The sequence below is a fragment of the Bombyx mori genome, chromosome 5 (genome assembly GCF_030269925.1).
Source record: "Bombyx mori chromosome 5, ASM3026992v2".
NCBI classification, from domain to species: domain Eukaryota; kingdom Metazoa; phylum Arthropoda; class Insecta; order Lepidoptera; family Bombycidae; genus Bombyx; species Bombyx mori.
Genome location: NC_085111.1, coordinates 1,385,535 through 1,407,751, shown reverse-complemented (window position 1 = coordinate 1,407,751; position 22,217 = coordinate 1,385,535). Strand labels below are relative to the sequence as shown.

At 39.5% G+C, this 22,217-nt stretch overlaps 2 protein-coding genes across 7 annotated transcripts in view; both read left to right on the top strand.

Annotated features, from left to right (window-relative positions):
- LOC101739096 (heme transporter FLVCR2) overlaps nt 1-8,460 on the top strand; it is a 76,503-nt gene extending 68,043 nt beyond the window's left edge. For both annotated transcript variants that reach the window (XM_038010972.2, XM_038010973.2), the window contains 5 exons: nt 484-625; nt 1,071-1,270; nt 1,770-1,984; nt 2,495-2,600; nt 3,295-8,460. In XM_038010972.2, the coding sequence (XP_037866900.1) occupies nt 484-625; nt 1,071-1,270; nt 1,770-1,984; nt 2,495-2,600; nt 3,295-3,456 (825 nt within the window). In that variant the 3' untranslated portion in view covers nt 3,457-8,460. The remainder of the gene's footprint in view (nt 1-483; nt 626-1,070; nt 1,271-1,769; nt 1,985-2,494; nt 2,601-3,294) is intronic.
- Nucleotides 8,461-9,317: 857 nt separating this feature from the next.
- Nucleotides 9,318-21,097, top strand: LOC101745524 (uncharacterized). Of its 5 annotated transcripts, none has more exons than XM_038011193.2 (17): nt 9,318-9,459; nt 10,107-10,341; nt 10,695-10,844; nt 11,482-11,565; nt 11,916-11,972; nt 12,453-12,537; nt 13,061-13,187; nt 13,836-13,960; nt 14,437-14,523; nt 15,279-15,407; nt 15,986-16,078; nt 16,352-16,467; nt 16,601-17,103; nt 17,705-17,881; nt 18,775-18,900; nt 18,995-19,034; nt 20,153-21,097. In XM_038011193.2, exons 2-17 carry the CDS (start codon nt 10,184-10,186, stop codon nt 20,331-20,333), a joined length of 2,238 nt encoding a protein of 745 aa, XP_037867121.1. In that variant the 5' UTR covers nt 9,318-9,459; nt 10,107-10,183; the 3' UTR covers nt 20,334-21,097. The 5 variants fall into 5 exon arrangements, with proteins under 5 accessions (XP_037867121.1, XP_062524511.1, XP_037867119.1 ...); XM_062668527.1 differs by having other exon boundaries at nt 9,360-9,827; nt 15,986-16,066; XM_038011191.2 differs by having other exon boundaries at nt 9,360-9,827.
- Nucleotides 21,098-22,217: the final 1,120 nt, after the last annotated feature.

Genomic DNA, 22,217 nt, shown 5'->3' with positions numbered 1-22,217 from the left:
AGCAACACAGATGGACACGGTACGGTGATCCAGCTAATGCGGAGATTAACATAATAGGATTGGATGAGGCTATTTCGTTTCAGATTACATATAGCATTTTTATTCTCTAAATGATTGAATCAGAGATAAGGGGGCTAGAAGTACTGAAATAAAAAATGGCGCGCGTGCAACTTGGTGCACGTGAAAGAAGGGAAACTTTTTTGCGGTAGTATTAACTATTATGGTTTTCTTTTATTGCTTAGGTGGGTGGACGAGCTCACAGCCCACCTGGTGTTAAGTGGTTACTGGTGCCCATAGACATCTACAACATAAATGCGCCAAATACCTTACCTATTCTTACCTTGACTTTAGAACTTATATCTCAAGGTGGGTGGCGCTATAGATGTGTATGGGCTCCAATAACCACATAACACCAGGGGGGCTGTGAGCTCGTCCACCCATCGTAGCAAAAAAAAACCTAAATTAAAAATATCATTGTTACAGTTAGGCGTTGCTCTCGGATTTTTGCTGCCTCCGATGCTGGTTAAATCGACCGGTACTATGGAACAGATCGGTCATGATTTCCAGCTCATGTTCTACCTGGTCGCCGGCTTCACCAGCGTCCTTTTCGTCTTCATACTGCTATGTAAGCCAGTCTTTTATTGTACCTACTTTGGTTTCTTTACAGGTATTTTAGGGGTCACCGGCATATCAGCGACCAAAATGCCACATTTTCATGCAATTAACAATCTAACAAGATTGAACAATAAGACTGTAAACCTTAACTAATCGGGACCATACCTCATGAAATGTGCATATATTTCATGAAAAACCACTAACTTGTCATGAAATTACTGGCCCAAAGTAATGTCTCATCATTTAAAGTCTTATTGTCAGTTCGCTTATGTTTAGGGCTTATCAATTTAGATGTGCTTGATGTTTAAGAATACATTCCATTTCATTTGTGTCTGCAAATGGATAGGTAGATTTAGAGGCACATAGCGACTACGATATACCGCTACAGCATGGCTAATATCCTTGAACAGCAGTGACCACTCACAGAGGCAATAAAACATTTATCGTATTTCCAGTTTTCAAAGCGGCACCACCAACCCCGCCATCAGCGGCTGCTGATCTTGGCTCAACTATCGACTCTAACTTCTTGCAATCGATCAAGACGCTACTAATGAACAGAAACTACGTGTTGCTGCTTATCTCGTATGGCCTGAACGTCGGTACGTTCTATGCTATCTCGACTCTGCTCAATCGAGTCATCCTGACTTATTATCCGGTGAGTTTATGATTGTTACTTTAAATATATAACGGTTTTACTGTACGGTCATTTCCTAGAAATTTGCAGATTTTGTGGAATAAGAAGTTAAACGTTTATGTGGGGAGTAACTTTAGGAAAGTCAAAGGATTATGTGGGAGAGTAACAGCAGTGTTTCCTACCTATTTTGGCCGTGAATCAGTGGTGCATTCCGGCTTCAAAGGTGGGAGAGCCGTTATATTATAGCATTGAGACTTAGATCTCATGTTTCAAGGAAGGTGTGGGTATTCATGTAGTAATGTCGGGAGGCCGTGAGATCATACACCCTTGAAAAGCAATAAAAACTCTAAAGCTTATTTTTCTCAGAAGTGTTGGTGCAATTTGTTAAAGTTGATAAAGGTTGATAAATTAATTTTAATTAACTTGGAATAAACCTTTCACGTTTATAAAATACAGTCCGGATTTTAATTAGTCGAATATTGACATATTATATGTGTTTGTATTTTGGAACAAATTCCAGGGCGCGAGTGAAGACGCTGGACGAATTGGGCTTGTAATCGTGGTCGCGGGTATGGCCGGCTCCGTCGTTTGTGGTCTGATCCTCGACAAGACGCATCGGTTCAAGGAGACAACCCTGGCGGTTTACACGTCCTCTGTCATCGGCATGATCATATTTACCTTCACATTGGATTGCGGATTGATCGGCGTGGTTTATTTGAGCAGCATAATACTTGGGTGAGAAGGACTCCGGTTTTAAGAGTGTCATTGGTCTTGTTCTTTTTTTAATTGCATAGATTGGTGGACGAGCTCACAGTCAACATATTACTGCTTTACGGCAGAAACAGGCAGGGTGGTGGGACCTACCCGTACGGACTGAAAGAGGTCCTACCATCAGTAATTACGCAAATTATAATTTTGCGGGTTTGATTTTTATTACACCATGTAAGTCCTTCACCGTGGAAGTCTTCCTGGTGTAGTCATATTAATGAACCGTGGGTTCGGTGGACCGGTTTTAATGAATTGAACGTCTATATTCTCGCAGTAGGTCAGAAAAGCTAATAGGTAAGGTAGGTAGGTAGCTAAAGTTACTTGTTTTAGTGTTGATAACATCCGTTGATGTTAATATCTTTATCCTAGTATAATTATTATAGTATTTTGAACAGCTTAGATTATGTAGTCAGAACAAGATATTCTGTTATTTTATTACTAATTAAATGTGGAGTATTAATTTTTTCGTTATTTCAGATTCTTCATGACCGGCTACTTGCCTGTTGGCTTCGAGTTCGCTTCCGAAGTGACGTACCCTGAACCAGAAGGGACCACCTCCGGAATACTGAACGCTGTTGTACAGGTAATTAATATATTGTTACGCGCTGGGGTTTGGGATAAATGAAACTTCCACCGAAGTAGGTACAAATTAAAACTCTATTTAACACTTAGTACACTTACAGCACATTACCATTCTTAAGTCACTTTTTCCGCTTCGCTTCAGGGTATCAGTTCGCTGTTTCGCTTCGAGTAGATCCGATTACTTACTGCCTTCGTGTCCCCTTTGCAATGCTTTTATAGTCGACACGGCAACTCTACATTCACTGAGTTTCTCGCCGGATCTTTTCAGTGGGTCGCGTTTCCGACCCGGTGGTAGGTTATGCGAAACACCGCTCTTGGCCAGTTGCTCTAGGGCCAGTGTTAGCAACACTTCGGTTTGAGCCCCGAGAGCTAACCTACTAGTTAAGGTTACACTGAAATAGCCTCTCAAGACTATCAGCTTAGCTAGGAAAATAAAAAATTATCGAGAACATTCCCGATAGGCCGAGTCGTTTCGCAATGTGTTTCTGTTATTTCATAATAAATGGCGTTACACTTCTCGAGTGTTCTCGATATTACTAGTTCTATTGATATTCGTTTCTGCTATTCCACGATAGATGGCGTTACTCTTACCGACGTAACTATATTTAGCATTGAATGGATTCTTTTAATAGCACGGCGCAGCGGTGTCAGGTTGTTCGGGAACATTTGTCTTATTTTAGTGTATATTTGTCCAGGTGTTCGGTATACTGACGACGCTGCTGTACGGCTGGATGCTGGACGAGGTCGGCGACCGCTGGGCCAACCTCACGCTGTGCGCGCTGCTGGCGCTGGGCGCCGCCGTCACCGCCGCCATCCGCTCGGACCTGCGGCGCCAGGCGGCACAGAACAAGGCCTGAACGAGGCCCCCACGCGCGGTCAAAAGCGATCTGTTTTAAGCGCCATTTTGGAACGCAAGTCAATAATTTCGTTATTTCCTTCAAAGACGAGGCATATATTACTTTCAACTAAAGAGATTGGCTTATGGGACCTACAGACGAACTTAAAATCAATTGCGATTGCGACAGCGGTGGGGAGGACCCTAAGGCTCCCCGCGCACTAGGCAACCTGGCTGCGGCAACCGAAATATTTGAGCAGCCAGTCATATTAGCCAATCGACGCCAATTTATGATCTTTTCGTCGAGCGATTTGGACTTTATCTCGTAAAAAACGCAAAGCAAAGAAAAAACACTGGATTCATTCTCTTTTTTCCAGAACAACATTCAAAAGACTTATATAATGTTCATACATATCCAAAACGGTTTTTTTAAATACAAGAGATTGTACAAGCATACTGTGTCATATAACTAACATTTGGTAAAACGAATATGCATTGGCTCTTACAGCAAGTGCGCGGGGACTGACGGCAGCCACATACATTCGCCGACACTCGCTCTGGCTGCGCGCAGCCAAGAGTTCCGGGCTACTTATGTGCGCGGGCTCCTATAGAACGCCATATATTCATCTGGCTGCCGTAACCAGGCTGCCTAGTGCGCGGCGAGTCTAAATCAGCTCGTGTATAGGCAAATCGTAACCCGGTTTTTATTGTTTAACCTAAACTCTAAAATCGCTTCGGGCGAGCTCACGATTTAGGGACAATTATCCCCACCACCGCTGTCCCAATATCGCCACTGATTTTAGGGTCGTGTATAGGCCGCTTAAAATAACGGTTATATTGATACGCTTCACGTTTGGAATAATTTAAAAAGAGCATACAAGAACAGATACCTTAAATTATAACCTCGAAAAGTATTTTGGCCCAAATTGGTTATTCGTAATTTCTGAACTGTAAATGTTAAAATACTAAATGGCGCTGAAAACATATAAGCTTTCGCCGGTTAATATTATGATCACCCTACCTATACGAGGGAACCTAAGCAGTATTCTAGTTTGTTCTTCGATCGTAATGTTGCCTGTTGTGAAAAATGAACTAGGCATTTAGTGATATTAATATAGCTTCGTCAACAGACAGAGTTCTTATATTCTTCTGTGATGTACCATGCCGTGGTGACGACACGGACACTGTAGGCCCAATAGAACATAATATGTATAAAAAAGTTTGGAGACATTTTAATGAAACGGTTTCATAATTATTACAAGTTTTTCTTGAAACATTCCCTTGATTTGAAGTCCTCGATACTTACATAAAGAGCCAACGCTGTTCCAACTGCATACAAATTCAAGTTAACTTTTACGCTATCGAGAACGTTAAAAAATTCGCACTAAGCACACAGACGTTCTGGTTAAGAAGCGGGATTGATTATTATTAGTTTTAACGATCCGCGCACCAACACGCAAAACGTTGCTCCGGGAGAAATAATAACATTATATTTAAAACAAAATCAGAGAAATATCAAACCGTTTCTTTAGTGTACTGCAAGCCCGCAATATTATCAAACATCTAACTTGTATCATTTTGAAATAAATATTGAATACAAAATGAATACAAAAAGTGAATTCAAAGAAAATCATTACTAACTGAACAGCATAGTACGAACAATAATATTTGTTAATTAAAATGTCTTCTGAACTTCAAGATCCTATAAAATAAACGACATACCTATAATTGAGTCGACTATTATCAAAGCCGGCAATGTGACTTTTGGATAATTATTGGTAAATCAGAAAAACGAATTATTGACTTTGTATTCCATTGGCAGTCACAAAACTCTTCTGAACGACATCTTAGATAAATAACAGGTTAACTATTAACCTTTATTTAATGAAGGTTTTGAACCGTATTCTTTGAAGGAGACGATTATATTCAAATCAATCTGTATTGACATATCAATAACATTTTTTTGTCCAAATGCACAGATTGCCACCTTTGATAATAGACGACTCAATTATTCTTGTTACAAATAGGCCTATGAAGCCTGTGTATTAACTTATTGTATTGAATCTACGATACGTCTTGAATGTTATAGATATACGAGTAATATTTATAGTATTAAATAAATAAATAAATAAACCCAAAGTGCAACTGTGACAATAAAACGTGTGACTTTAGATGTATGAAGATATTTTGAGATAGATGTTTACGCAGAACGTAGAATGGTCGTAAAGTAATTTAGCTGCTATGAGTATTTATGATTATTGAGCATTATCAAAACTTTCGCGTTACCAAACCGACACCGGCCCGAACATGTGGTAGTACGACGTCTTGTGAGTCCGCACGGGTAGGTACCACCACCCTGCCTATTTTTACCGTGAAGCAGTTATACGTTTCGGTTTGAAGGATGAGGCAGCCGTGGTACTGTTAAAACTGAAGCCTTACAAGTCATGTCTCAAGGTGGGTGTCGGCACTTACGTTGTAGACGTCTATGGGATCCGGTAGCCATTTAAGACCACATTGGACCGTGAGCTCATACACCCGTTTAAACAATAATTAAGTAAAAATGTCTGCGTGTATACGAACAAAAACTGACATTTGAGACGAAACTATACGATTTCATATGAGAAATCAGATTTTTTTCTACGGAGCCCCGAAGAAGTACATTTTCTTTGAAAACATTTGTTAACATTAAAAAAGTATTTGTTCTAAATAAAAGATTCATCAGGAATTTTTGGTAAACATTCCAGTACCTAATAGTTTAACAGTTATACCCAATGATGGCTTTACCGATGTCTTTTCTCATTTGCATCAATGTCTGTGATCATTTGGTATTGATAAACGAAACCACCAACTTATCGCTAGCTATCTAGTACCTAGTGAGTGCTATTTGCTAATTCAAATAGTTTAATAAGTAGGTTCATAATGCACAGGGAATACGATCATAAAGCCGAGACGCTTTTAAATTAAAATAACACTAAGCACAGCAAAAGTAGCTGGAAGACGCACCTCCGCGACAGTTGCGTGAGGTCGTCGACCCCACGCAACGGCTGAACTCTAGTTGTAATACACTGCGTGCAATTCAAATTTCGTTATTTCAATATTTTTTTTATTCATTCCCCGTTTTTATGTATCCTGTCGTGTTTCATTTCCTGGAATTCTCTTACACATGCTATTCCAGCAATTTTTGTATTTATAAATATTGTTTTTTTAGAATTAACAGGCTTAGATGTAAGTTTCATAGAAATGTATGTAACCTTAAAGGTTCCTTAGTTTTTTTTCGTATGAGTACCTATTTGTGTGTTCCTTTGTGTTGTGCATTTAGCAATCAACTGTTGCGACAGAACTTTGTAACAAATTTCAGAGGCTATATGTTTGAAATTTGAAAATATAAAATGAATGCTATAAAAACTCAGTAATGTATCTATAGCCTTATTTATTTAATTTCTAATAACATATATGTATACTTAATTTAGCTAAGGAATATATTGTTGTATTTCCGATGGGATGTATTCGATTCTAAATGCTTAAGCATTCAAAGCGCAATCCCAAAATGGCTTATAGTAGAAACAGTTTTTTTTATTGTCCTTGTAGGCAGACGAGCACACGGCCCACCTGATGGTGAGTGGTTACCGTCGCCCATGGACTTCAGCAATACCAAGGCGACAGTAATCACTCAGTACCTATCTTACATTATTTTGTGCTACTAATTATTTTTCACGTAATCTCGTTAATTATAATTTTTTTCTTATGTATTTATTTCTAAAATAACCGAAATTGTTACTTATTTATTTTAATTTAAACCCAGTTATTATAAATAACATTAATACTAATCAACACCCTTTGAAAAATAATCAGTTTTAAAACAAAATATGTAATTATAAAAAAAAAAAAATTAAAAATATGTTACCTAAGTAGATTTTCTGCTTTAGACTGTGATGTACATAGTGAATATAATTTTTGCTTTAATACTTTAGCGGTTGTTACTAAAATTTGCATTGTCGTTGTTTTAAATCTGTTATACCATTGGCAGTCTTCGTGGAGACTTCAAGATCTTCACTATTATATCACTAGTTCACTAAATTTTATACGTAGGTAATAAAAAGAAGAGTGCTTGTATTTTTTGCGCAAAACAGGCATTTTCAACACAACGACGTTGTGTTCATTTTAATTTCATACATAATATTAAATTGAATAATGTTGTGAAAAACTACTGTTTTTTTTTAATAGAGAGAGACTAGGTCAGCAAATAAGGTCACCGCGCATCATTCGTGTCACCATATTAAATTAGGTAGTTTGAAAGGCACCACTCACCCTTAGATAGTACTTCGCTCGATTGCAATAGACAAATGGCTATCTCTCTCTTTAGAGAGGCATGCATGATTGCGTCGTGACGGGAATAAAGCAGATGGAAGGGTCATAGACCATAGCTAATTTATCGATAACGATAGATTTACTAAATTCCTATTTAATCTAATAAAAAAAGCGGCTCGGTATTCACAACAAACGATAATATAAGTGGTGTTTTGTCACAACTATGTGTATAAGTAGAGAATATTCTTTTTAATTAAATATAATTTTAAGTTAAGTATCAAAACTTACTTGAAAACCAAATTACCTAGCCATGCATTTCCTATTATAGGTATAAATACCTAAGGTAATGACTATCCCAAAAACAGTATTGCTTTATGTAGTCTAATAATTTACAATAATGTAATATTTTTGGAATCTTTTATCTACTAAGCTAATAGTTGACAAAAGAAAATAAAACCAGTCTGGTTTACTTAAACCAAACACAACAAGGCAAGCTGTATTAAAATAATTGTAATAATCTGAAAATAATGTTCTAAAAGATCATCTTACATGAAATTTAATTTATGCAACACTAGAATTTATCAGTTTATAATAGCATTGGAAGCAGAAGCTTTTTTAATTATAATTTTAGGTATACTATGATTATTAAGACATTCCAGTTTCTGGGTGCAAGTGTTAATGTAGCTATATAACTTAATAAAATCGTTGTTGGTGAAAAGTTTTTTTTTTGTCAAATTCCTTAAATTTATGCAACATTAAATTGTGGGGATTTATTGGGGATTTTCTTTTGCCTTTCAAATTCATGCATTTGAAAAACCCTGTCAAACTCGAACAGCATACTCCATAGAGTTACTATTCTAACTTATTAACTCCATGGCATACTCAATGAAGTAGGAAACCTATGGAAATGAAACGTCATACTTATTAACTCCATGGCATACTCAATGAAGTAGGAAACCTATGGAAATGAAACGTCAACCAAAATTTCGTGCCACTGTGACGTCATCTGGCCACAAAACATGGCGACTTTAGTGCTGTACAAAAGATTTCAATGTTATCAGGTTTTATCGATAAACGTTCTTGGCTCATTTTATTTTAAATATTGTTGAGTATTATTTATTTGTAGAATTTATACTTTAATGGGAAGTAAGTAGTTATATTGTTATGTGCAAATATGATATGATTTAGATGGGTGAAATCCAAGACAAGTTCATCCTTCGAATTTGCCAAGTAAACGATATGATGATTTTTAAAAGTTGCTACACTGATTTTATAAAGTTTGTCGTAAAACATAAAGATATGGCGTAGTTCAAAGCCATCAGCCCATTTCTAGCATGCTAAATGTTATCGTATTTTCAGTACGTGTTTTTCTTAGACTATTACAATCTATTTTAATTGTTTTGCTGACTCTAAAGTCCGTAACATACTACCACAGCGCACCCCAAGGAAGGTGCGCCGCACCATTTGAATCACTTTCGCTTGAGAGTGATTCAAATTTTAAACTTATCAAGGGACCGCGTGAAAAAAAAAACACCTACAGAACATTTATTCATTAATTACAAACGTCATTCCTTGTGACTTCAAAATGGGTGCTATTTATATAAGCAATTGTACGTATAGAACAATATGTCGTGTCCCTACTATATAGGTCTATGAGCATACTAGAGAAGTGAGTCTTTAGTGTATGGACGAAGGATACATTTTGCCTGTCAATCTGGTAAATGTTGTTTATTGGAATTTCCACGGTTACCATGGCGGCAATTTTGTAGATAATCGGGTTGATAGTGGTTGCTTATTAATGTTGTCATAATGAAATGCGAATTGTTATCTGTATATTGTTTTAAAGTACCTATATTATACGATGGAGAATTTAAAATTCAGTTAAATAGCCAATAATGCTTTGTCTAATCCCATAATCCGTTTGTCGGAATGTGTCATTTAAATGACTGCAAATAATTTCACAAGAATGATCTAAATTTTGTTCGATCGAAGAATAATTTTTCGTTTAAACGATGAATTGTAATAATACAGAGCAAAATGGACGAGATATCGTTTGTAAAACTCACACTTCGAGATCTGAGAGAGGTACATATTTATTATGACCAAGAAATTATAATGATCAGAATTTTTTTTTTCTGGGATTGATTCAATTTGTGAGGTAATAATTAAATTTGTTATCTTGATCAAACATATTTTAATTAGGGATTTTCATTTTTATTGAGCTACTTTGTAGTGGTTTATAGCAACAACCTAACTTTAATATTAGTGCTATCTTAAAAGTAAAGTTGAAGTTGTAAAGTTCCATTATTTTCAAGTTGGTCATAGAAAAACAAATACTAAAATGTAAATTACATTTCCGAATAGAACTCTACAGAACATGCCCGACAAAGTTAAGTAAGCGAGAGTTGGAAGATCTTTACTTTGCCCTTGTCGACAATAACATGAGCTTGAAGAAAACTGTCAATGAACAGCGGGACACCATCAAAATATTGAACACAAAAGTTCAAAGGCTGTCAACAGCTCGAAAAAATATATATGGCAAGGAACAAAATGATTGTTGTCGGTCTGTTAAAGTGATGGTCAACGAGCAGAAGGAACTGTTAGTAATGTTCATTTAAGAAAATGTTATTAGAGCCCAATAATAATATAGAACTAAGAAGGAATGAGCACATTAACAGTATGAGGTTCAAAAATTATAATATAATACTTTTCTCTATTATTTATTCAGTTTTGTTTATGAATTTATTAAACTATAGGAAAATGTTTGTACATAATTTATTAAAAGAAGTATTAATTGTTAGATATTAATTTTAAAATAATTTCCCTTACTACTTTTTATTCTTTAGCCAAGCAATGTTGCACTGTGTGATATTGAAATGATAAAATGGCTCTGCAGAACTGCTGGGAATTAATGAGTGTTTTATTACATCACTAATGGAATAATTATTCCAGAATCGTTGAGTTAAAAAGAGAAAATACCAGATTGTGTGAAAGGGTTCGCCTTTTAAACATGAGGCTGTGTTCAGCTAAACAGTTTACTAAGAGAAGTCCGCTACAAGCTCGCTGTACAAGATGTTCTGTGATTCCTACTAATTCTTTGAAGTGAGTTGTTTAACTGTAAACATCATGTTTCTATTGTTGCAGATTGAAAGATGTGCTATGGCATACTACACATTAAGTGGCTACTGGAGCCGATAAACATCAGAATGTTTTATTTTTATTTTTGGGAAGAGCTCACGGCCCACCTAGTGTTAAGTTGGAGCCCATAGACATCTACAACGTAAACGCCGCCACCCACCATGAGACATGAGTTCTAAGGTCTCACTTTTAACAGTACAACGGCTGCCCTGCCCTTCAAACTGAAACGCATTACTGCTTCATGGCAAAAAGAGACATGGTGGTGGGACCTCCCTGTGGGAACTCACAATACGTCCTTCCGCCAGTAAGAAGTTAAATCTACCCCACAATGGGAGCCATGGGGTTGATGTCTTAAATGAATTGTATAACCCTTTATACCAGAAATTTTTATTAACATTACCAGAAACATTAGTGTTAACGGCAGATGTGAGTACATAATTTAATCAGTATTTATGAATTGTTGTGGTTTTAAATAAACTACACAATATTACTTCTTCGACATGGTAGTGAATCTTGAACACATTGGACACCATATTAGAAAAATGGAACGTAATGGTAGAAATGCTATATTTTGTCAGTAACAGAAATGGTTTTTTTTCAGAAATGCATCAACTAGTGCTTTGTGTCTAAAGATAAGTGATACAAATTTAAAATCTGCTGCCGTATCATGTATAAATACACCGAAGTAAGTAATTAATGGACACTATTTAGCATGAAAGTTACGTTTCATTCAAGTTATAAAGTTGAAAATTATTTATTTTAGTCGCTCATGTAATATCAAGAGGTTGCTGCCACTTATGTAGTACCGTCTACGATGTGACAATGAGACTCCACCTTTCAATCATCCCTAGTAGCTTCCTGTACTGTTTGCTCTGCTTGTATTTTTTTTTTAAACAATAAAGTTAGACCTAGCAATCCCAAATGGTGCTTAGTGGATACAGATAATGAACAAAAAAAATGTAATCAAAGTTTTTAGGTATCTCATTAGCAGTTAATTAAGCAGATGAGCTTATTATTGTTTAATTTTTTTTCTAGTGAGTCAGCCCATTCCAACAGCACTGTGGATACCGAAGATGAGGTACCGGAAAAAGTGTAATGTTTATTTCATTATTTAACAGTAATTACCTTCACAAACCTTACCCTCAGACACAGCTCACTGAGTTTCTCGCCGGATCTTCTCAGTGGGTCGCGTTTCTGATCCGGTAGTAGATTCTGCGAAGCACGGCTCTTGCTAAGGTCAGTGTTAGCAACGTCGTCAGATTTGAGCCCCGTGAGCTCACCTACTTGTTAGGGTTCCGCTAAAATTGCCTCTCAAGGCCATCAGCTTAGGTAAGGGAAAGAAACCGTGGGTGGTGTAAAATGTTGGACGATGGGCAGCAGCATTCTCTGAGTACTGTGCCAGGGTACTGCCAACGCCATCACTCTGCCTCATTGGGATCGGTGCTGTCACGCTGTCGTGCCCCTGGGCTCCGGTTCAGCTAAGCCGTGAACCTAACGTGAATTATAGGAAAAAAACCGAATATATAAAATCGATTTAGCGACAGTCGTTTTAAACTTGACGTTTTATTCTAGTGACCGTCCGGAACAACAGTGCAACGACAATAGATGCCGGACGTTGATTGAAGAACTAGAGCAGAGAATCGTTCGTTTGGATAAGGTATGCCAGTTTTGACGCAAGGGGACCGCCGCGACCTTATTAGGGGTCACCGCAACTCCGCTCCCTCCGTGATCCCTCCGCCGGGAACTTGACAGACTATTCGCTCTCTATTAATGTTAACTAAACCTACTTTTTAACTGATTTCGGAAATATCATTAAGCAGAGGCTTTTTTTATTACGCGCATCAACAAAAAACATGAGTTTATCTACACTTAATTTTATAAAGCCGAAGAGTTTGTTAGTTTGAGCGCGCTAATCTCACAAACTACTGGTCCGATTTGAAAAACTCTTTCAGTGTTGGATAACCCATTTATTGAGGACGACTATAGGCTATATATAATCACGGTAAGAGCAATACAAGTGGAGCACCAATAAAGAATGTTTCAAAATAGGGGTTTAAATAGCTCCTAAATGAAGTGGGGGGTAAAATTTAGTGTTGTGTCAAAGTAACTATTTCACGTGGACGGAGTCGCGGGCAGAAGCTAGTTTGTTATAAATCCCTCGCACACGTTTCCGTTTGCAGGAAGTATCCGCTGCACGCGAAGACTACGCGATACGCATCAGCAGCTTGGAGACGGAGGGGCGGGGCGCGCGGGAGGAGGGCGCCCGCCTGCTGCAGGCCGCCTGCCGAGCCGCGGAGGCCCACAGCCGTCGGTCACGCTTTTACTTCATAGCTTTCATTGTACATAATACATATATGTTATAAAGAAGACTTTGACCACATGTACCAAAACGGGTGGGGTTAGTTAGGAAACGGTCGAAGGACCACTTGAACGATCAGTTAGCTGTTTTGTCATCTATCTATCTATCTATATATATCAAAATTAATTGCTGTTTGTTAGTCTTGCTAAAACTCGAGAAGGGCTGGACCGATTTGGCTAATTTTTGTCTTGAATTATTTGTGGAAGGCTAGAGAAGGTTTAAAAGGTAGATAAATATGAAAATGCTCGGAATTAAATAAAAATAACAATTTTGTTTTCTCTTTGATGTGTTCCCCGTCGGACAGATTCCTTTTGTTTGTTTTAAGTTTATTTTATACATAAGTTTAGGTCTTTTATTTATCGATTGAGGCACTACGAAGTCTGCCGGGCCAGCTAGTTTTTCATAAAAATATAAATTAAAATAAGACTTGACTTAAAGGTCTTAGTCACCAAGTCATAAAATCCCTTAAAAAAATACTAACTATGTACCTATAGCGAGCGGGCATACGGCCGCGAGTGACGTACAGGTGGGTTTGCTATAACCGTCAATAGGAGTGAGTGCGTCTGAGGGAACTCTCAATGTGCTCGGTTACCCAGGCGAGCTGACGCTGCAGCTGTCGGTAGAGAGGAGGAGGGTCGCTGAGCTGGAGACGCGCGTGCGGGCCGCCCGCCGCGCCGGCCAGCTCGCCGACTGCATACAGGACCACCTGGCCACCATCTATGTGAGTTCCTGTTGGAGCATATCGTCTGGGTTTTGAATGAAAAGACTGAGATTTCAATCTAGGTTTTTATTTGCAAGAGCGAGACACATTTCGTGTCATGTGGTACAATTCTAACAGTTCCTACCTCCAGGACGCAGGTGTGTAACAAAATGATTAGTGAAAGTTCCACGGTGAGGTCCCGAGGGGGGACCGTTGAGACCCCGCAGCACGATGAGGCGCCGCCCCTACCTCACGAAGCCCAGTGAACAGAATAGAAAAGTTACTTTTACGAGCTCACCACAAAACGTTAGAGTTATAGAATTTTCGTATTCTGAACGGTAGCTCGTCACGTGGTGCGACTCCGCCGGGCGTTGACCCTTCATTTTGATTGAGTTGCATTGCGTAACATGCGTGTTACATGCGTGATTGGTTTTTTGTCTAGATAAGAACAAGACCAAAGGGAAACCGTTTCTGACGAATACCATTTTCTTTTCCAGGAGAATAGACAAGAGTTGTTAAAACAAACCCTCGATAGGTTCCAATCTCCGCGCCTGATCCTCGAACCTGCAGACCCGCCATCGACAGTGAGTACCTGACGGACTACGGAGTCCTTAAATCTTTTAAATTATTTCAACTCAGAAGAAGATTGATCTTTTTATATTATTACCCTTGTGTAGGGAGACGAGCGTACCTTTATAGTGAGTGGTTACAGTTGCTCATGGACCTAAGCCAGTGACGGATTAAAGGTCCAGAGCGCCCTAGGCAATCACTTTATCGGCGCTTCTGTACCGGCCATAAATGGCCATCATAATACTATAATTGTTAACTAGTTGTTTTTGCAATTATTTTGCAATTGTATCAACAAACCCTAGACTTTAGTAGATCAGGACCCTTGTATTTACGCTAAAAATGCGCGAATGAAATATGACGTTGTAATTGTGAAAAAATCTAGAGGGACGACAGAAAATTTAGATTATAGATCAGCATTTAGTTCTTAATCATCGATATGTTATTTTCTTTATTTATTTAAAAATTCTGAGCTCGCGCGCCCCTTGTAACTACACGCCCCTAGACCCGTGCCTAGTTTGCCTTACGGATAATCCGCCTCTGACCTAAGCGAGTACTCTCTGCAAGCCTCGTTAGATAGGCATGGCGCGGTCGTCATCACGAGTGGGGGCTCAAAGATGGAGTTCCTTCCGAAGCCGGACGGTGTGTAGCAGCAAGCACTCTGAATACACGCTGCAGCATGATGAGCTCTGCGCCTTACTGGACGCGAGATAGAGACGAAGACCGAAGTCAGTTGAGAGCCACCCCACTGAGGTTCCCTTCGACTTTACAGCTGGAAGCACAGTCACCCCCCACCGGACCCTGCGAACTGACGGGCAAGGACGAAGGAAAGCCCTGGGAGGGAGCAGACGACTCTGGCTACGTGGATGCGAACAGGAGTAATGACAGTGTCGATGATAAGGTAATAGGATATATTTTTGTAGTTCATTGCATTCAAGGGTGAACGAGCTCACGGCCCGTTTGGTATTAGATGGTTACCGAAGACATAGCCCATAGACATCTGCAATGTAAATACCGCCACCTATCTTGAGACAGAGTTCTCAGGTCTCAGATTTTACAGTACAATAGTTGCCACACCTTTCAAATCGGAACGTATGACTGCTTTATGACAGAACTAGGCAGGGTGGTGGTACCTACCCGTGCGGACTCACAACACGTTCTAACACCAGTAACAAATATTTTTTTGCTCATTTGTTTATTATTACCCTATGTTATGTCTTCATTGTGGAAGTCAATCTTGAACATTTGTTGAGTACGTATTTCGTCAGAAAACTTAGTACCTACCTGCCTGCGACTTCAGGTAGGATTAAAAGTAGGCGAATGATAAGGAAGGAGATGTAGTCCGTAAAAACGAGGGCAGTTTACCCGTGTCTTCCCCCGTCCCGCACTCAACTAGACCGTCGTCACGTCATGTCGTTGACCTAAAACATATTCAGTGCATTCCACGATATTAGTCCAAACTGTAATTTTGTTTTCCAGCCGCTGAACAAACTCAATCAAGAGCTGATGAAGAAGATAATAGACCTGCAAACTGAGTTGGACGGAGTCAGGATATCCGCAGTGAGTCCCACTGTAAGATCCTCGGTACATCTTTAAGACTACATAAGTGTTAATTTTTTAGCTGTGTATAATGTGCGCGTGTGCGTGTGCATGTGTACGTGCGTGTGTGTGTACGTATGTGTGCGTTTAAGTGCGCGTTTGTGTACATGTGTGTGTGTGTGCATGTGTGTATATGTGTTCATATGCTCGTCAATACATTGTACTTTAAGGTACTGGCAACTTAGACATTGAATGCACTTAATCCTATATTAATAGTTTGTTTATTGTTAACTGCTCGTGTTGCAGGTCAACATGGCGACTAAGAAAGAGGATCGATCACCGTCACCGGCCTGTACAGATAATCAAATTGAGAACCAATCAAAGGGGCAGACAATTGAATATGAACCTTATCGTCAAGATCGGTAAATACGTTTAACAATGACCTGTCAATTACGTGAAGTTATAAGGGATATTGTGATCGAGCGGCCGCCCGGTCTAGAGGCTCGTCCGGTCCATCCTATGACGTCACGCATTAAAGCTGTTGCGCAATTTCAGACTCGCCGACCCAACTCCGCGAAATGAAAACGTGTACATAGATACGAACAGCGATAAACCGAACAAGAACGGCCGCGGTCACTCGCACATACCGAGACTGATCTGTTCCGTCGCGGGGGCTGGTGGCTCTCTCGACAACCGTGGCGCTGTCCAACCTCAACTGACCTCATCGACCTCATCTGGGCACAGACCGGCGATAGAGAGAATAGCAGAGGATTATACAGAAGTAAATAGTCTTCAACAAGCAGAAGGAGGTGAAGACCAGGACAACATTACGAAAACTAGTTTTGATGGTAACACGTACTCTATAAGCGACGATGCACTCATGGATGAAGCTGGTGCGAATCGTAAAAGTTTGCCAAAAGCTCATCATAACATTAAAGATACTAATGAAAGTCCACTCGATGGAGACAGTAGCCGCGATCGGAGCAAGGGTGCTGCGCCTAACATTGTACTGAGAAAGCGAAATCTAACACAAGAAAATAAAGGAGATGAGATATTTGGTGAGTGAAAGAAACTATAAGTGAAATCATAAGCTTTTGTTCGTTCAAAAAATATAAGAACTACTCACAAATTAACGGCCGTCTGCTGTAGTGGTAAGCGACATGGTCACTACACAAGGGGGTCGCGGGTTCGAATCCCGCCAAGGGAAGATATTTGTATGATATAAAATGTCTTTTTCTGGGTTATGGATGTATATTATATATATATGTATGTGTATAATAAAAATCTTACATTTATTTCCGTTATCTGGTACCTGTAACACAAGTTCTTTACGAACTTAGCACGGGACCAGTTAACGTGGCGTGATTGTTAGTAAATAAAAATAAAAAAAAATTGGACGCCACGTACCGGATGTAGGAATGACTAGGCTTTTGGGATATAAACATTTGATATCCAATAGAAATAGCTTTAAACTGTGGTTTCAGGGTATTATTGAAAAAATATTTAAAACTGGAAAGCATATCCGAAAATGATACTTAAATTAGATATCAGTTTAATATTAATTGATATTTCATATCATCGACGAGAAATTTACGAATTATTTTAGGTTAAATAAATAAAATGAAACAACCCAATTAATATTTTTAAAAAAATGTACAGGTGGAACATCACCCCAGAAGCAACTCATAGAGGAACGAGCTGGTCTCCGGACACCAGGAGAGAGTCCTCGCACGTACAGCGTGCACCACTCTTCAGCGAAGCACCACACTTACTCAGTGGACCACGACACCGACTGCGAGATATCCGACCTCACGGACCTGCCCACAGAGGGAGACGGTAACTTTTTTTTTATTGCTTAGATGGGTGGACAAGCTCACAGCCCACCTGGTGTTACGTGGTTACTGGAGCCCATAGACAACTACAACGTAAATGCGCCATCCACCTTGAGATATGAGTTCTAAGGTCTCAGTATAGTTACAACGGCTGCCCCACCCTTCAAACCGAAACGCATTACTGCTCACATCAAAAACAGGCAGGGTGGTGGTACCCACCCGCGCGGACTCACAAGAGGTCCTACCACCAGTAATTATGCAAATTATAATTTTGCGGGTTTGATTTTTATTACACGATGTTATTCCTTCACCGTGGAAGTCAATCGTGAACATTTCATAAGTACGTATTTCATTAGAAAAATTGGTACCCGCCTGCGGGATTCGAACACCGGTGCATCGCTCGATACGAATGCACCGGACGTCATATCCTTTAGGGCAGGGGTGGGCAAAAGCCGGCCCGCGGGCCGGATCCGGCCCTTTTGCTAATTTTATCCGGCCCGTTGAAAAATTCCGCACATAAATTTTTTTAAACTCTTTTATGAGATTTTGTTGACATCAGCATTAAAAAAGCATATGCGGTAAAAAAGCATATGCGGTATAGTCCTCCGGCCCGGGAGACATTTTGAAAATTTCATTTTGGCCCGCGCTTTAAAGTATTTGCCCACCCCTGCTTTAGGGCATGACGACTTTCAAGTTAAGTTTTAAGACAAAGTTAATTCAGTCTCAGGAAGATGAACATACGCGACCCCGATCACAGATTATACAACAGTAGACTGTAAAGCAAGCAATGACGTCGCGACTAGCCTTGTGGGAAAAAGGGGAAAGCTATCAATCACTTGCTTTGAACTATCCATTTCTGAATGTAAATGTTCATCGATGAGTACATATTGCTTTCAGACAAGAGTTCTCGTCTCACGCTGTCTCCGGGTGAAGAGCCGCCGCAGAACTGGCCGGGAGGGTCGAGCGCCGCGCCCCCCACCCCCTCCTCCGTGAGCGAAGGGGAACTGCCCACTTGTGACGTCAGTGAGTACGCGACACTCGGCATTCATTAATATGTACCGACACAAGTCGCTGCGACCTCACAGCATTGACTACAAGTAATCAATTTAATTTTCAGGGAGGAAGTTATCGGAAGGCGAGAAACCTATTTATGAGCCGTAAGTAAAGTTGACCTCTGGACCCCGAACACACTTGACGGAATTGGATAATGTCATTTCGGATCCTTCCGATCCACTAACGGTGCTTTTATGTTCCTCAAGCATTGGACGAAGGGCTAGGCGAGTAAATTAACCCTCAGACACAGCCCACTGAGTTTCTCGCCGGATCTTCTCAGTGGGTCGCGTTTCCGATCTGGTGGTAGATTCTGCGAAGCACTGCTCTTGCTAGGGTTCGTGTTAGCAACGTCGTCAGGTTTGAGCCCCGTGAGCTCACCTACTAGTTAGGTTATGTTGAAATAATCTCTCAAGACCATCAGATTAGGTAGGAAAAAAAAAGCTCTCTCGCTGCTGATTGGTGCAGCGTTGACCTGGGTTCTGCGAGTGCCCCTCCATAGTCAGCCGATAGTCGGCACAATGAAAATGCCCAGACTCTACCAAGCAAACGACCACAGCTAAATCTGATTAACGTTTTTCAATTGCACGCAATGTAACAAAAATTTCAATAAACCGCTTTCGCGTTACAATGCGGCCTCATCAAATTTGAACACACTACACTACAAGCGTTCATTCTTAGCTTAGGTAATGATTGGACCGGTAGTTTATATTATACTATTATATATTTAACACAATTATCTTGAGTTTTTAGTACCGTCGTGTCAGGCATTTGTAAAATTGTACAGTGTGAATAATATAGTAATCTATATATTAATACGTGAAGCAAATACTTTGTACCCCTTTTTACGAAAATTGCGCGGATGAAGGAGTATGAAATTTTCCACGCTTATAGAGAATATAGAGAAGGAGTGCAGAATGCTAATATTTTTTTCGAAATTATGGATATAAAATACTATTACCATGTATTTGACACACACACGCATATATACTCTTTTGTTATTATTTAAAGTCTTGTCAAATTGAGAATAGATTAATGTTGATTGTCTTTAATATTATTTGTCTATAGTGTAGTCTTGGCGATATCTGTGATTATATAGAAGTTTAATGGTCTTTGACAATAGAACAATAATAATGTTCAAGCTTATAATTTCGATTAATTATAGTTGAATTTCGACTACTGGGGGACCACTGGTAATACATAATTCAGTAATTGAACCTTTTAGAGCCGAAGGAACGTCACCGCAGAGAATGGAAGCGACGTTGAGTGCGATCGGCGCCGAGCTGGCCCTCTGTCGGCGGCTGCGGGGCGCCGCGCCACCCGCCCGCGCGCCGCCACCACCGCGCCTGCGCACTGGAGCACCACTGGTCGGTGACTGGACGCGAAGTACTCCAGTCCATAGATAAATAATAAATAATAATAATAAAGCCATTTAATCCAAATCTCACTCTCGATTGATAAACACAATGTTTGTTAGTAAGTTGTAGCTTAACATTAAAAAGGTTACTTATACTTAATTAATTATTTAATATTAGTACTGTTTATGAGATTTGGACCCTTATTTGGGTAAAGGGTAAAGGTCCATAGATAATACACATAAATTAGTTACAGATAAGCAACCCAAGCACTCAACAAAAATGTTTACGGGTGTGGGCCGCTAGATGGCTTCGCTTCGATTAGTTTCTCATTGCTCCTGTAGATGGCAGTAACATATTACGTATCTTATACTTTAGTGAATTTTCAAAATTCACAAATTGATAAAATTTAATCAATTTGTCTATAACAAATAAAGACTTGTATGATTTATTTTTTTCTGTGTTTACTTAATACAATAGTTAAATGCCTTAATTTTAACGACATGTAAGCTTAGGGGCATCCACTACAAGATGTCGCTAGTTTCTATTCTAGTACTATTCCAAATATAAATATTAGTTTTTGTAAACTACCGCCATTTTTGTACGATAAAATATATATGTTTAAATATAGTCTTAAGTATAAATTTAATAATAGAGACGAATAATTGTTCCTAAGATTAAACATAATCTAGCTCAGTTACATATATCCAATGTTCTAGTTTTAATCTTTTATTACGTTATTTTTTATTTTGAAGATACACAATTGTTTCCTTTTCAGTTGTAATTTGAAAATAAATTTAAAGATATGCGGAAAATTCTCATTTGGATTTCATTAAGCATCGGTGTCGTAAAGATGAGTATCACAAATGTATGGGCCAACGGGATCAACATTTTTAAAGTCGATTAATTGTCTCCGGCCGCGTCATGTTGAACACAAACCGTGCTCAGCTTTGTTACTTGTAGTACAAAGTTTTTTAATTTGTGTGTGCGTGTGTGTGCAGTGTGTGCGCGCGTGTGTGTGCTCGGTGTCTGTGTGTGCGTGTGTGTGGGAGAGTGAGTGAGTGATTAATTCTGTGTGTGTGTATGTGTATTTCGTTAAATATCCAGTGTGTATTGCCGAGTAGAGCAGAATTGCAAACAGACAAACAAACACAGCGTGACTTTAAGCTCACTCTTTTTATATATAATGTTATTCCAAAAAAAACTTTAACCTTCTGTATTCCCGCGCCGGCTGTGGAAATATATACATATGATGATAATCGCATATATCAAGTGGACCGTGGGGTCTCCGCGTGTAGCTGAAAAGCCTCGCAGCCACGATGCTGCGAGTGCACCATCTGTACATCTGGGCACGAGAGAGGAATCCTCCCCGGCTGGACGGGCCGCCGATCACTACTCTCAGCCCCCGAACGTTGAGATATTAATTCTAAGATCTCAGTATAGCTACAACGACTGCCTCTTCAAATCAAAATGCATTACTGCTTTACGGCAGAAATAGGCAGGTTGGTGGTACCTACCCGTGCGGACTCACAAGAGGTCCTACCTCCAGTAATTACGCAAATTATGGGGTTTGCGGGTTTGATTTTTACTACACGATGCTATTCCTTCACCGTGGAAGTCAATCGTGAACATTTGTTGAGTACGTATTTCATTAGAAAAATTGGTACCCGCCGGCGGGATCCGAACACCGGTGCATCGCTAGATACGAATGCACCGGACGTCTTATCCGTTAGGCCACGACGGCTTGCTTGTGTGGCGCCATTTACGTTGGACATGTCTGAGCTCCGGTAACCACTTATCATGGGGTGGGCAGTGAGCTCTTCCACCCATCTAAACAATAAATAAATAAAACAAGTCAAATCAGAATGACCTGACTCTAATTAGCCGCGCATACACTTCATTTACTCTGCAGGGCTGCGTGTCTATTTTTAAAAC

What these genes read in the sequence shown, in the direction of transcription:
- LOC101745524 (XM_038011191.2), top strand. Translation starts at nt 9,755, where the DNA reads ATGAATTGTAATAATACAGAGCAAAATGGACGAGATATCGTTTGTAAA. An exon ending in TCATGTATAAATACACCGAA is followed by an intron (nt 11,566 to 11,915) that starts GTAAGTAATTAA and finishes TTTTTTTTCTAG; the next exon opens with TGAGTCAGCCCATTCCAACA. An exon ending in CCTGCCCACAGAGGGAGACG is followed by an intron (nt 17,882 to 18,774) that starts GTAACTTTTTTT and finishes TATTGCTTTCAG; the next exon opens with ACAAGAGTTCTCGTCTCACG.